The 14,090-nt window shown below is 35.7% G+C and overlaps 1 protein-coding gene across 4 annotated transcripts; it reads right to left on the reverse strand.

The window, feature by feature from the left end:
* Window positions 1-286: 286 nt before the first annotated feature.
* On the reverse strand, window positions 287-13,422 carry Znf330 (zinc finger protein 330). Of its 4 annotated transcripts, none has more exons than XM_046459584.2 (10): window positions 13,244-13,422; window positions 11,899-12,030; window positions 10,020-10,039; window positions 9,844-9,914; window positions 7,853-7,932; window positions 5,831-5,957; window positions 5,315-5,419; window positions 4,141-4,187; window positions 2,391-2,508; window positions 287-1,253 (listed from the first exon to the last, which is right to left on the reverse strand). In XM_046459584.2, the coding sequence occupies exons 2-10, from the start codon at window positions 12,016-12,018 to the stop codon at window positions 979-981; spliced, it is 963 nt and encodes a 320-aa protein (XP_046315540.1). In that variant the 5' UTR covers window positions 12,019-12,030; window positions 13,244-13,422; the 3' UTR covers window positions 287-978. The 4 variants fall into 4 exon arrangements, with proteins under 4 accessions (XP_046315540.1, XP_058440035.1, XP_058440036.1 ...); XM_058584052.1 differs by lacking the exon at window positions 13,244-13,422 and adding an exon at window positions 13,048-13,066; XM_058584053.1 differs by lacking the exons at window positions 10,020-10,039; window positions 13,244-13,422 and adding an exon at window positions 10,101-10,190 and having other exon boundaries at window positions 11,899-12,031.
* Between the last annotated feature and the right edge of the window lie 668 nt (window positions 13,423-14,090).

Below are 14,090 nucleotides of genomic sequence, written 5' to 3' on the forward strand. Positions count from 1 at the left end.
CTACAACAAAAATGGCAGAGCAACAGCCATATGAATTTGCTCCATACATCCATAATACCAGCCAGCCAGACACTACTTTCCTTTCTACCACATCTCCAAATTCATTGTAAAACTGAACTTGTGCCAGGGATTGTCAGTTCTCCACCTACCTTCAGTGATATCGGCCACATAATTAGTCTCTGCTACATATTTTCATTAGGCAAAAACTGAAACAGTTTATAGAAAAACACTGGAATATTTTCCAAAATAAATTGAAAAAAAAATGAGAAGAAATAAAATATCAAAGTTCTAAAGTGAAATACTACATCCATTTATTCCAAAAAATGAAATTTCCTGGGTAAGGCATCTGTAATACTACTTCTGGTATCATAATTCTAAAAAATGGTTAGGTAGTCAGTCACCTTTGTCAATACATTTAGGTATTAAAACAGGGATTGTTCATGATATATATTGTGAAGAGAGATAAATGGGCCGAATGCTGAAACATGCATGACTACTAACAACATGAGTATTTAATGAAAATTTAGAATATAATAACACATGACTTTCATTCTAAGGACAGACATAAAGGAAAAAATACAGTAATCCATTTTACAAAACGAGACAGTGAATTTCTAAGCAGTGCTCCTTTAATAAAAACAGTAATTTAATTTCAAATAAATATATTACCATTTTATTCCTTTACCTTTATATGTATGTGATTGGCAAAAACTAAGAAATTACTAAAATCAGTAGCAATCTAATCCATGATACTTCATTTGCCTGGATCAATAAATGTCTTACATTTGAAACTCACTTCTCTCATATTAAAAGCCTGATTATCAGTTCCTATAAAAATGCTGTGCCCTACTCCTTAGTCTCGTGGGACTGGTAATAGAACAAGGTCAAGTGCTAGTACTTCTGAACACCCACATGATTCCTCATGACATGTGCTCCTGGCTCTTGTCATACACAACCACCAACAGGCAAGCAGCTCCCCTAGTTCTCTTGTTCTTCATAGTGAGCATAGCCACTGGCATAGGTCCTTCCTAAATTCAAATTAGTAAATAAATCAGATGATTCAGCATCTGAATCCTTTCCACCTTCATCTTCTTCCTCTTCGTCATCCTCTGCGTCATACTCATCATCATCCTCATCACGGTAGCCTGCATCACCGTACTTGTCGGATGAAAGGTTCTTCCAATAAGCATCATAACCAGAAGCTCCATCTCCCTCTTCAACTCCAGTCTGACGGCCAAATTTCAGAGAGCGTGCTACAAAGGACAAATATGCATCTTAGTTCTGAAATCCTCTACATCTTTGTTTTTTTCAATAATGTATAAAATAATGGAACTTTACTCCTTATTACAGTCAAATAAAAAAGCAATCCCTATTTTCCTAATTTCATACAATACACAACGAGTCTACAAACACAATAAATAAAGATTACAGCTATCATTTCATTAAATCTAGAAAAAGAAAACAAAATTAGACCACCAAAATTCTCCAGATAAGGCAAGTTAAAACTTAAAGTACCCTTCATTTAGTCAATCAAGGTTATTTCTGAATCATGTAACTCACAAAAATGTCATTAAAATTTTTCTTAAGAGCTATTTTATAATGCAGATACCCTAGAAAACTTTTCATTAACGCTTAGTAGCATACATTTTATATCACAATCAGCAAAATCATCATTCTCACCTATGCACAACTACATCTTTGATTAAGTGCTTAAAATTATGGTTCCATTCTGACATGCTTAGTAAAGTCAAACCTGTTTTTAACAAAAGGTGAGCTGCTTTACTGTCAGCATGTTAGATTAGAACTGTAAACAGTAGACTACTTTTTTATTTGTAGTAGCCTTATTTCATAAAAAATTTTCTAAAAAACCATAACAATTATTATATGGTTTATCACAAGTAAGCACTATACCCAAATACTACACACCTAAGAATAACTTCAGAATGAATATGACTTTCAAGTAATGAAGATTTAAGAATTTATAACTTCAATTATTTAATAAGAAAGCCTTAGAAAAACAGAAAAGTTGTTCTTTTTGGTCTTAAATTCTAGTATTTCCTGTTGACAATGGGGACAAATACCCAAGTGAATGTCAGTATTTTTTGATGTTAAATTGGAAAATAGTACCCATCTATTTTACAAAGCTATAAAATCCCATTTGCAAGGCTCCAAGTGAGCTTAGTGGTAGAGCAACTGCCAAGCATGTGTGAAGCCCTGAGTTCCATCCCCAGGATTGCCCCCTGTAGAAAACAAACAAAAGCAAACAAGAAAAACTTACTTGCTCAAGAAAAGACAAGGGAGAAACAGCAATTTTTAAAAATATGAGAAATAACATAAATGTTGTCTAAGCAAGGAAGCAAAACATTTCCTAAGTATCTTGAGAGTCTTACTTGACATGCTAAGATCCTTTGTTTCCTGAGTTTCATGTCCACATTTAGGGCAAGGAGGCTGTTTTCCTTTTTCCTGCTTAAACACCTTACTCCTTGTATGTTCATCACAGAAACAAGCCTATATAGGGAAAGTAAAAATGAGTAAATAAATATTTATATCACTCAATATTTCAAGGAAATTTTCTTTTTGCCTTTTAAATTTTTTAGTTCTTTTTAGTTATATATAACATTAGGATTCCTTGTGACACAATTATATAAAAGCATGGAATGTAATTTGCTCTAATTTAGTCCTCAGTTCTCTCTTTAGGAGAATTTAGAGATAGAATTTTGTTAAAATATAGAGATTTAAGAATTTTTTTGGAACTAGTCACAGTCCTGATTACACTTTCTTAAGAAAATGGGATGGTGTTTTTGTTTTGTTTTGTTTTGGCCAGGACTTGTGAATAATGACCCAACACAAGGCAGAGACTAACTACAGAGAGTATTTGTAAGCATTTCAATATTCCCACTGTCCCTGATGACACAATGGTGAACAATCTATCCACCCTCACAGAGCAGTCTATCTGGAGATGGCGGAGAGTCATACACAACACTAAGCATTGAAAGGGAAGTGCACAGGAGGGGCAATAACCATACACAGGATCCAGAAAGGCTTCCCAGGGGGCACGATGTCTTAGCTGAATGGGTGCCTAGGTGAATGGGGGTATAAGAGGGGAAGCAAACATGGAAAGTGTTCCAGACAAAGGAAACTGTACAGACAATGCCTAAGAGCTTGACAGCATGAACACTTTCAATAAACTGAAAGCCCTGGCAAAACTGCAGCATAGTTGGGAGAGAAAGAACAAATAGGATTAGGAAGAAGCAGAAAAACCTTTCTTTTTGTTGTTGTTGTTATTGATGATTGAACCCAGGGCATGTTACCACTGAGCCACCGAGCTACATTCCAAGTCCTTCATCTTGTTTGTCATTTTTTTTTTTTTTTTAAGACAGAGTCTAAGTTGCTGAGAGCCTTGCTAAATTGCTGAAACTGGCCTAGAACTTGGAATCATCCTGCCTTGGCTCCCTGAGTGGCTAGTATTACATGTGCCACCATGCCCGGCCTCCCAGAAAAACATTTCTTAGAGAAAATGAATTGGCCGCATCTGCTTAGTGATATTTGACCAAAGGAAATGCTGGAGCCAGTATAAGGAAATAGAATGCCATGATAATCCTTACTTCACCTAAAGTTTTTTAAGCAGGGGCATTTTGACAGTAATTAAAATACACTCCCAATCTTGGGGTTACAATGTTCTTCCATAAACATATGACATAAAAAACACTAAGCCAGGAACCCGGAGACTTGTGTACCAGGGGCAACAACAGTACAAGCCAACCAGAGGACTAGCGGAAATTCTTTAGGTCCTCTCAATTTCAACTTCACAATCTCAAAAATAAAAGAATTAAATTAATTCTTATTTCACATAGAGATCATTTATAGCTAGAAAGAATCCAAGGACTGGTAGTGGTATATAGAAATTAAAAGAAAACCTATACTGAGCGTGGTGGTGCACACCTGTTATCTCAGAGATTCAAGAGGATGAGGTAGGTCAAGGCCAATTTCAGCAACTGAGTGAGGACCTAAACAACTTAGCAAGACCCTGTTTCAAAATAAGAAATAAAAAGGGCTAGGTAGTTAAGCAACCTAGGTCAATCCTCTATACCAAAAATAATAATAATAAAAAAATCTAAACAGAAAAATACTTAAATATACCTTACAACGAAGACATGAATGCTGACCAAGACGATTGCATGAGACACCTGTGAGAGAGAAATTCACTTAAAATCCTGTCAATTATTCAGTTTTCTTCTTTTGTCCTTTACTGAACTACTACTGCTCTCACCTTATCACAGTTTCCTGTCTTTTGGATTCAAATGCTATAAATATACAAAAAGCTCCCAAGCCCCAAATAAAATAATTCAATTTTTATATTATACATTCTACAAAAGACAAAGATGGGTTCAAATATGCTATACACTTTGAGATGCTTTTAATCTTTGAGTTTCTACATAATATTGAGAATTTCATATATATACACACACACACACACACACACACACATACATACATCTATATAGTGTGTGTGTGTGTTGTACATATATCATCAGATCAATGACTTATCAACCACAATTTATGGGTTAATAGGAATTAGCCCCAAATTAAAAGAAGTGACTATGGGAAATTTTAGCCTTTTTCTTATTGATGGTAACTATGATTTAATGAGGGTTAAGTGCTAGGCAGTAGAGACTAATGCTTTATGTGGATTTTCATTTCAACTAACCTTTTAAGATATTATCTGTAAAAGATGACAGTATTACTAACCCAATTGTTAATACTGGTTCTTAACTGGAAAATGGATGAGAAATATATGTACAGGTTAAATATGGATGCCCTGGCACCCACTACAGACTTCAAAAGAGAATCTTCAGGGATAACGCCTGGGCACCTGTATTTCTTAAAACCCTTGCAGGTACTTCCTCCACATTCTGATCCCTAACGACCACTGAAACCAACAGCAAGAAGAAAGTAGGGGTGATAACACTTGAGGACATCTAGGAATGGCAGAGGAAGGTGGACTGTGATTTTACTTAAAGGTAAACATGACATTGGGTATTCATTTACTATAAATCCTACAATGCCTGGTCAAGTCCACAAAAATGAAGAACTGACTCAATCAATATGCCACTGGCATCCCTGCTGAAAATTTCAGAACCATGTGTTTTAATATTTTACTAGGAAGAAAAAAAAAGATACATTAATTGAAGGTCATAATAAGCAAAACAAAAAAACCTGATTGCCTTTCCATTAAGTTTAACATTTATACTCTTCAGACTCTCAGGTATAAAGAACATCTAACATTAAAAAATAAAAATAAAATAAAACTTACATTTAAATGTTTCTGCCTCTAAAACCTGGCAGCTGGCTTGATGCTCAAATTGATCATCTTCACACAAAAAGTTATGGCAAAAAGAACAACTAAATATCCTGCCTCCTATTGGATTAAAAAAAGAAAACCACAGATATGAATATAATAAACTATAATTTTTAAAATTTTATATACAAAACTGCAAAGAGATGGCAAGTGATTTCAGAGGTACACTCAAATTGCACAGCAATTTTTAACAAAAACCAACTACTTGAACTTGAACCATAAAAGTGAGCTTGCATAATGCAATGCTCAAGGACACCACCTACTCCCCAAGACTTCCCTCCCTGATTGCTTACATAAACAATACTATTACTGTTGATATAAATCACTTTTCCAATTAAAATGATCATCAAAACAGTACTCGTAATTAGAATTTCTCAGTACCCTGAAAAAAATCTTGAAAATAGCATTCAGAATGTCTAAAAGTCAACCTTTACTTATAACCAAGCTCAGTGCCTGTATCTAAGCACTCACCATGGTCCCATACACCTCGTTCACATTCAACACACTCAGCATCAGTCAGAGGGCAGGCACAGGCATGTGTACTGAGACACTTCCTACCATGGCAAACCCAAGCTTCACAGAAGTCACATATTGCACCCTGCAACCAAGGAACAAGAAAATATAATCACTGTCCTTAACCAGCTGCAATCATTGTTTAACCAATGGTAACCATCCAACTGTTCATTTAGCATTTCACTAACACTCAGAGATAGTTGGAAGCTTCAGTAAAGATTTTTACTGTTCACCCCAAGCAAAAATTAAAGAGTTCTCTGAAAAATCACTTCACCAACAACTACCTGCAATATACAAAACTCAGTTATAAGTCAAAAGAAAAAGAAGCAAGAGAAAACTATACACCTACTCTAATATTATTAAATTAAGTAAAATTAATTCTAATTCAAATGAAGTTTGGAGTCCACATTTTAAGCTTTCTTGTCTATTTCAATTCCTATAACTAAATTGAATTTTCAAATACCATCGGTTTTGATTTAAGAAAAACCCTTTTTATCTGTATAAGTCATAAATACAATCCTATAGCTTTTCTAAAATACCTGGGAAAATATTAAACTTCAGCCATTTTCTTCTTTTTAAAGATAACTTACAAATTAAATCATTGTAACATTTCTTTGTGGAAAAACAATTGAAGTAAAATACATCACACTAAACTAGAGGGTAAGACTCTCCAATTATATAGCAAGATAACAGAATAAGAATGTATTTTTGGGGCTGGGGTTGTGGCTCAATGGTAGAACACTTGCCTAGCATGTGTGAGGCACTGGGTTTGATTCTCAGTACCACATATAAATAAAATAAGGTTCATCAACATCTTTAAAAAATATTTTAAAAAATAATGAATTTTTCAATGATACACTGACACCTACAGAATAGTAAAAGCGAGAAAGAATCTTATCTTAGAATCTTAACAGAGTAAGGTCAGATGATCTTTTCTTTATTAATGAGAAATGTGAGGCCCAAGACTAAATCCAAATCCCAGACCTGGATTACACATGACCTAAGATTTAAAGTCAGTCCTAAATCTCAATGTAATACTCTGCTATTCAAGGTTCTGTAACAAAAAAAAAAAAAAAAAAAAAGCAAATAGTAAACAGTAAACCTGAAGAATACTTGTTGACTTGTAAAAAAAAAATGTCTTATCAATAGAGTTTTGCAACCCTTAAAGATATGTCTTAAATCGTCAGGGTTGTAACAAGAAAGAGAAGGCACTCTGAAATTAGATAAATTAAGATTTTTCAAGAGATTATTTATAAATAACAGGGAAGGGCTTGGGGGGGGGGGGCGGATATCAAGAGATGATACAGTGACCACCTCTAACACCTAAATGGACAAATGAGGGGAAGGAGTGGTTACCAGAATCTGGAAAGAAAGCTCACAGACCAGACTACCAAGTGACAAGAAAAAAGTATGCTTCATAGTAGAAAACTATTTATTTTTGGAGAATTACCATAAAAAACTATAAATTACCATAAAATACTTCTCTTGAAACAAAAACAATATCACTTTCATCAGACTAGAAATTAAACCTAAAGCATAAAAGAAAAAACCGGAATACACTAACTTATATTTAAAAGGAAAAGATGTTTTATTAAAAGAGAACAAAATATACCACACAATCCATTGTTAATTAAAACAATAAATTTCCTTAAAAAATGGTATATGCAAAGAAGATATTACATAATAAACATATACATTTTTTGAAATGTAATGTTAAAAACAAAACACTTATCCTAAAATTAGTTTAGAACTTGGTCAATTATTTAAACAAAGGCTTGAACACTGGCTAAGAAAGCCTTTCAGAACAGTAAATAATATTTGTGAAGCCTGAGTAAAACCCATTAGAAAGGTACCACCGAGATATAACTGACCAAAACAAGAGACAAAGCACTGCTATTTAGAAAAAAAATAACTCTTGGTCAGAATGACTTTTTCTTATTCTCAGAAACCACCCAATGTCAGATGAAACAAGCAGCTTACCACCATAGCAAGGCCAGTACTGTATACGCCAGCATGCTTTATGACACAGTCCGAAGACTTCATCATGCACTTTGTTTTTCCTAGTACAGAAAAAAACTTGCACTATTAGGGCTACATAGTAATACATGCAAGAATTCACTAATTCTTTTGACTCAGACCAAGTCCTATGAAAATAAAAACTAAAATTGCAGGTTACACTTGGTAATTTAATGATCATTTTAACATTTTAAAATCTTATGAATTCTCAGATAAATCAAAACATTTTAAAAAGTCACACCTTAAAATGAATTTTACATTTTATAACACACATTAAAAAGTCTAGCATGCGTGCAGCCCGGGTTCGATCCTCAGCACCACATACAAACAAAGATGTTGTGTCCTCTGAAAACTAAAAAATTTTAAAAAAAAAGTCTAGTTTGAAGCTTAAATCATACCCAAATGAGCACACAAACCAAGAATATAGTGTTACAACTAAAAAATCACAACACCCACAAAGGTTCTGATCTAACAGCAAATTACCAATCCAAACATTATCAGGAAATCTGCTTATCAGATACAATGCAAACATTAATGATAATATACTGATCACCCAACAAGATTCAACAAAGTGGAAAACAAGAGAAATAGAAAATGCTCAATTTTCTATCATCATGATTTCCTGGGAAACAAAGTTAGACAACAGGAAATGGGAAGAAAGAGAAACTGGAAATGAGGCAGGCAGCAGCTACCCAACTTTTAGATGTCTAACACTAAGAAGAATCAGTAAGTAGAAAATGCACCCAAGTACAGCTCTTACCCAATCCAAGCCTAGAGATACTAAAAATATGGGGAGACTTTACCTTTTAACCTTCCACAAAATATTTTTTCCTTCTACTGTCTTTTATAAAGTAATGACAAAAGGGCTGAGGCTGTGGCTCAGCGGTAGCGCACTTGCCTGGCATGTGTGAAGCATGTATAAATAAATAAAGGTCTATCAACAACCACAATAAATAAATAAATAGAAATACCTTTATAAAGTAATGACATAAAACCAAGCAAAAGAGTATTCCAACCAGGTCAGTTTTCTTTTTCATTAAATGCAGAACTGAAGGGATGTCTTCTTTGATAGCTAGAACTACACTAAAATTTTCAGAGATGTAGCTGAAGTACTACCAACTTTCTGCAATATTGTCGAACTTACACACATATAGGAGCACACCTCAAATTGTCCCAGCATCTCATGAATAAAAGGATATTGTTCAAATAAAGTTGGAGGAGTAAATCTGAAGTTAATAAAGTTGATCGGGCTTCTTTATTGTGCATCTTCAGTACTTTTAACATAAATAATCAATTTTATTCTGAATAATTATTTCAGGGTAAAAGTTTCCACCAATAATTGGAAACAGTATGTGACTTAAAAACTCTTATTTCAAGCATTTGGGAATACATTTGAGGAAACTCAAAAATAACATGTAAATATCAAACAGGAAAAGAACTGATCAAAGTAAGAAACGGGTACATGTGGAATAAAATTATCCCCAATAAGTTTTAAGAAACCATAGAGACTATCAGCAGGAATCAAAATTCAAAACAGAGAAAATATGAATATTGACACGACTAAGGTTTGTATAATTAAAAATTTAAGATCATCAGATATTATATTAAGCTAGAATCTGATCTTTTAATTTTTAAAACAACTTGCTGATAAACTATTTCTAGATTTTTTCCCCCCTGTGGTGCTGGGGATTGAACCCAGGGCCCTGTTCATGGGAGCTATATTCCCAGCCCTATTTCTAGATTTTTACCTTTACTATTTTCCGACAGTATATCAAAGAGGCAAAACTAACACTTGAAGTATTTTGGTAGACCAAATAACACTTTTTAAGAAACACTTTGTAATGGTAAGGCATTTACCTTAATGTAAGCAATAATAATGAACATATAGGTTTTCAAGCTGATTAACTGCCACACACATTTTGATAAAAGGTAGGCATCCATAGTTATATACTTACCACACTGTGCACATATTGGCAACTTCTGTACAGAATTACAAAAATAGCAAAATGCTCTATTCTTCTGCCGCCTTGTCATGTAAAATAAAAAATTTTAAATATGGTAAATATTTCAGATAAAACATCAGAGGGACTCTTTTAATGTATGTAGATAGGGAAAAAAAAAGAAAGTTTACCTCTGACACTTGTCACATTCCTATTAGATGTAAAAACATAACATTAATTTTTCTGTTGCTGAAAAGTGCAAATTTACTTACATTATAAAGAATCTCTAGTTTTCTGTGTTAAAATTTAAGTAGCACAACCCCAAATCCTCCAACTCCACCCAGGCACACAAGCGTCTATACCTAATTAGATAACAAAGACACAAAACAAAGGTATATTCTGGGCATAACACACTAGAAGAGGAAGTGGCATTATCATTAAAGAGGCTAAATACTATGCTGGTCTCTTTTTTGATTGTTTAAGAAGTTAAATACTACAGAATGGATGCAAGAAACGAAGAATGCAAAAATAATAAAGACCACAGAATATCTATATTTTAACATGGCTTTAAATGCTCACCACAGTCTGATCCTTAACCACTTTTCAGGCTTGTTCTTTTGATACTCAAGTTACCTTATTAGTCTTTCCCCAAATATGTCTTGCACTCTCCCCTCTCCGGGGCTTTACTTATTCAACACTACTCATTAAATCTCTACTTTTTGGAAGTTTGGGTTATAATTCCACCTTCTCTGTGAAATGCACCCCACCCACACACAATTTTATCACATCTAAGTCCTAAGAATTACACTGTACCTTTACTGAAACATTATCCAGATATAGCACTCATTGCATGTATTTACATATGCTATTATTGTTTTGCTCTGGAAAGGACTTTGATACTCAGAAGGGAATCCCACTGTCATACCTGTGCTATTTAATTTTGCTCCTAACTCCTATCCCCCTCACCATATATGTTAGTCCTGGGATGGGTACTGGCTCAGCACCAACCTACATACAATTTCCTGTAGTATCTATTTACTACAATAAGGAAAGAGTTCTTTCCATCTGAGCTCAACAAAATATATGATATATGCAACCTATCTGTAACTGCGAAGTTAAATAAATAAACTAAGTATGAGAAAATGGAACTAATAAGCAAAAAGAAACAAATGCAAAAAGCAACTACAAGTTGTCCTGGGTTTCATCTGTCCATGAGCCCCAGCTATATCCTTCCCCTTCATAGCTACATGAATTATTCCATCATCCATTCAATAAACTATTTTTCCAAGGTATTTAAGTTATATTTGTTATTTATAAATAAGCAAGTCCTGTCCTGAGCAACACAACTGAACTATAAGCTTGTGGAAACAGGAAACATGTCACTCATCTATGTATCCCCACAGTATATAAAATAGTATGGCACAAAATATTTGCTAAATTAAGTCATTAAGTCATTTCATGCATCTTTGATAAAACAAAAAAAGGGAAAAATGAATAACAGTAGGAATAGAAAAAGTAGAGAAGCATGGAAATGAGAAGAAATGATATCTCAAAGAAACATGATCAAATAAAGGAAAAAGGTAATGATGATATAATCCTTTGCTTTTTTACAACTTTCACCATTCAAACCAGCCTGAATTTATTAAGACTAATCCATGCAGCACAACTAATAAGGCAGCAGAACAGGAACACAAGAGATGTTGGAACGTTGTTGAGAGAAAAAATAAGTCAAATGAATTAAAATTTGCTAAGTGAAAAAGACGAAAATCCAACTACAACAAACAGTTATGGAACATAAGGCTAGAGCAACTGGAAAATTGTACACAGCTCCTGTTATCTATTTTTGTTCAGTATCTATCACCAACGATATCCGAGTTAATAGTCTAGGTTTTCTATGTAATATAAAATAAAATAAAAAATCACTGCTACTCAGTGTTTGTGAAAATAAGGAAACATGTCTCTAGAATAAGTTTCAGACTCATCAATAAAATAAATGGGGGAACACTATTAAAATTTCTTCAGGTATATTTCAGATAAAACATGACATAGTTTAGGGGAAAAAAGTGTTACCATTGAAGCATTACATGGGTGTTTAGCTAAATCTACAGTGCTTCTTGATGCTCTTAGTTGTTTTTCACGTTCTCGGCGGTTTTCAGCCTTCTTCCTTGCTCCAGTCTTTTTTTTTGGCATTTTCTCCTCTTTCTACACAAGAGAACAGAAAAGATATAATTGCCTAGTTATACTTACTATTTTAATAAACTCAAAAACAGTAAATTAAGTGTTCTTATTGTTGTTAAATTTTAAACTAAACTCTTTTTGGGGGACCATGAAATATTAAGCACACATTCCCCCAAAAAGTGTCTTTAAAATAAGGTACTTAATTGTACTACCAAACAATTCTAAAATATATAAACATCAAAAGAAATTATGCTAAAAGCCAAGTAGTTTTATTGCCCACCAAAAAAAAAAAAAAGTTGGTCTGATGTTAAGTAACCTGTTCCTCATTAAAAAAAAAAAAAAAATTCAATGAAATATAGAACAAGAAATCATTTAAAAGCACATTTGAACCCAATTTAAATCACTTTTTGAACTACACAGTCAGATGACCTAAGTCTGCCAAGACATTACTTCATGATATCTAAATAAAACATCAAATCAAATGCCACCATTAAGTATAAATTCAAGCCGGTCTGAAAAGATATTAAACATATGTACCACAATTTCTTTGGCAGTTGTTCTAGTTATCTTCTCTTTACAAACAGTAAACATATAACTTTAACAGGGTTCAAATTTATGTTTCAACACTACACATGTTTACCATATTTATCAAAGAAAGGCCTTCAAAACTGGCCTTCCTCACTTAGGAAAACTTCCGAACTAGTTTTCATAATGGAACATCCAATCAAAACCAAGCAGTAAGCAAAACGGTACAGACTGGCCAACAGAGTTAATGGTGGTTACTTAACGTCCAAGTCACCAGGGCACTTATCATAGATATAGATAGATCTCTAAACGGCGCAGAGCCCTGCCCAGAGGTCAGAGAGTCATCACGCGGTGATCCTGAGGACGAACGTCTGCGTGCCCAGGCAGAGAGGGCTTTCGATCTCAATAACAAAACTAAGCCTCATTTTTTTCCCTCCAACTTGTTTGGGCCACTGAGGAGCGAACGCCTCGTCCCAGCCTTACACGGGTCCACGCCCTCTCCACTAACGCACTAACTTCCGGACTCCGTCGGGTCACCCAGGGAGGCCACCAGCGCGGGGTCCCCGAGGATTGGCGAGCAAGGCCTGGAGCAAGAGCACCCGGTGGGTGGAGACGGCGTCCAGAGACGGCCGAGGCGCCACGAGGCTCGGGAACCGCCGACCGCCACCCGCGCGGGACACCCCACCGCGCACGCCCGGCCAGCTTCGCTCACCCTCGCGGGGAGGCCGGCGCTCTTCGGCTGCCGAGGGACAGGGAACGGCGTGAGGCTGGCTCGCCGCGGCAGCAAATCCAACTCGTGGACCAGGACTCAGGGGAAAAGGGCACGGAGACCCTGGAAGGCGGAGACAGCCGGCTTCGGACACTAGGGGAAAGACCGGATGTCCTCTTACGTCACAGCGTCCTTACGGGCCGCGTCGACGGAGAAGGGCCCGCCCACTTCTGTTCGCTCCGCCCTGGTCCCGCCCACTCATTCCCAAACTGGGGCCTGTAAGAGGCAAAGGGAGGCTAGGGAGAAGAGGGACATTAGGGAAGCAGAAGGCAGGGAGGGGGACAGAAGACGTCTTTAACTTTATTTTGTTTCTTTAAGAAAAAAAGGAAAATCTAGAGGGAAGGGACACACAAAGGTAGACAAGAACTCACAGAAAAAGTCTAAAAGGAAGAGAAAAACGATTTTGCTCAAACGGCAAATCCTTGCATAATTCTTTTGGAAACCTTTCTAGTATAGAAATCTTCCACGCCCCACATCGCCCCTTTTATAGGTAGCTGCACAAGCTTTGCCTTCAGAGTCTTGAAGAAGTCCTAACTGACCCTCCTTGGTCTCTGATTTCCATTATGCCTTCTGGATTCCATTCCTTTAGAACAAATTCTCTCCCAGTCTCTGCTTCTGGTGTGTGCTCTGCCCCCTGTCATTAACCCATTATGTCCCACCGTCCTACAGAGAACTGAAAACCTGGGACATAATGGGTTGACCAAAACCTGGCTGTCCTCTCCCAGCAAAGACTTTGAACTTCACAGCCATCGCTCCGCATTACCACCTCAGAAATGACTGCTTTCTGCCT

This window comes from Marmota monax, unplaced genomic scaffold, assembly GCF_021218885.2.
Source record: "Marmota monax isolate L192 unplaced genomic scaffold, Marmota_monax_Labrador192_F-V1.1 WCK01_AAM20220418_F8-fsc00039, whole genome shotgun sequence".
NCBI lineage: Eukaryota > Metazoa > Chordata > Mammalia > Rodentia > Sciuridae > Marmota > Marmota monax.

What these genes read in the sequence shown, in the direction of transcription:
- Znf330 (XM_046459584.2), bottom strand. Translation starts at nt 12,018, where the DNA reads ATGCCAAAAAAAAAGACTGGAGCAAGGAAGAAGGCTGAAAACCGCCGA. An exon ending in GCCAATATGTGCACAGTGTG is followed by an intron (nt 7,933 to 9,843) that starts GTAAGTATATAA and finishes TTTCTGTACTAG; the next exon opens with GAAAAACAAAGTGCATGATG. An exon ending in AAAGGATCTTAGCATGTCAA is followed by an intron (nt 1,254 to 2,390) that starts GTAAGACTCTCA and finishes TGTCCTTTGTAG; the next exon opens with CACGCTCTCTGAAATTTGGC.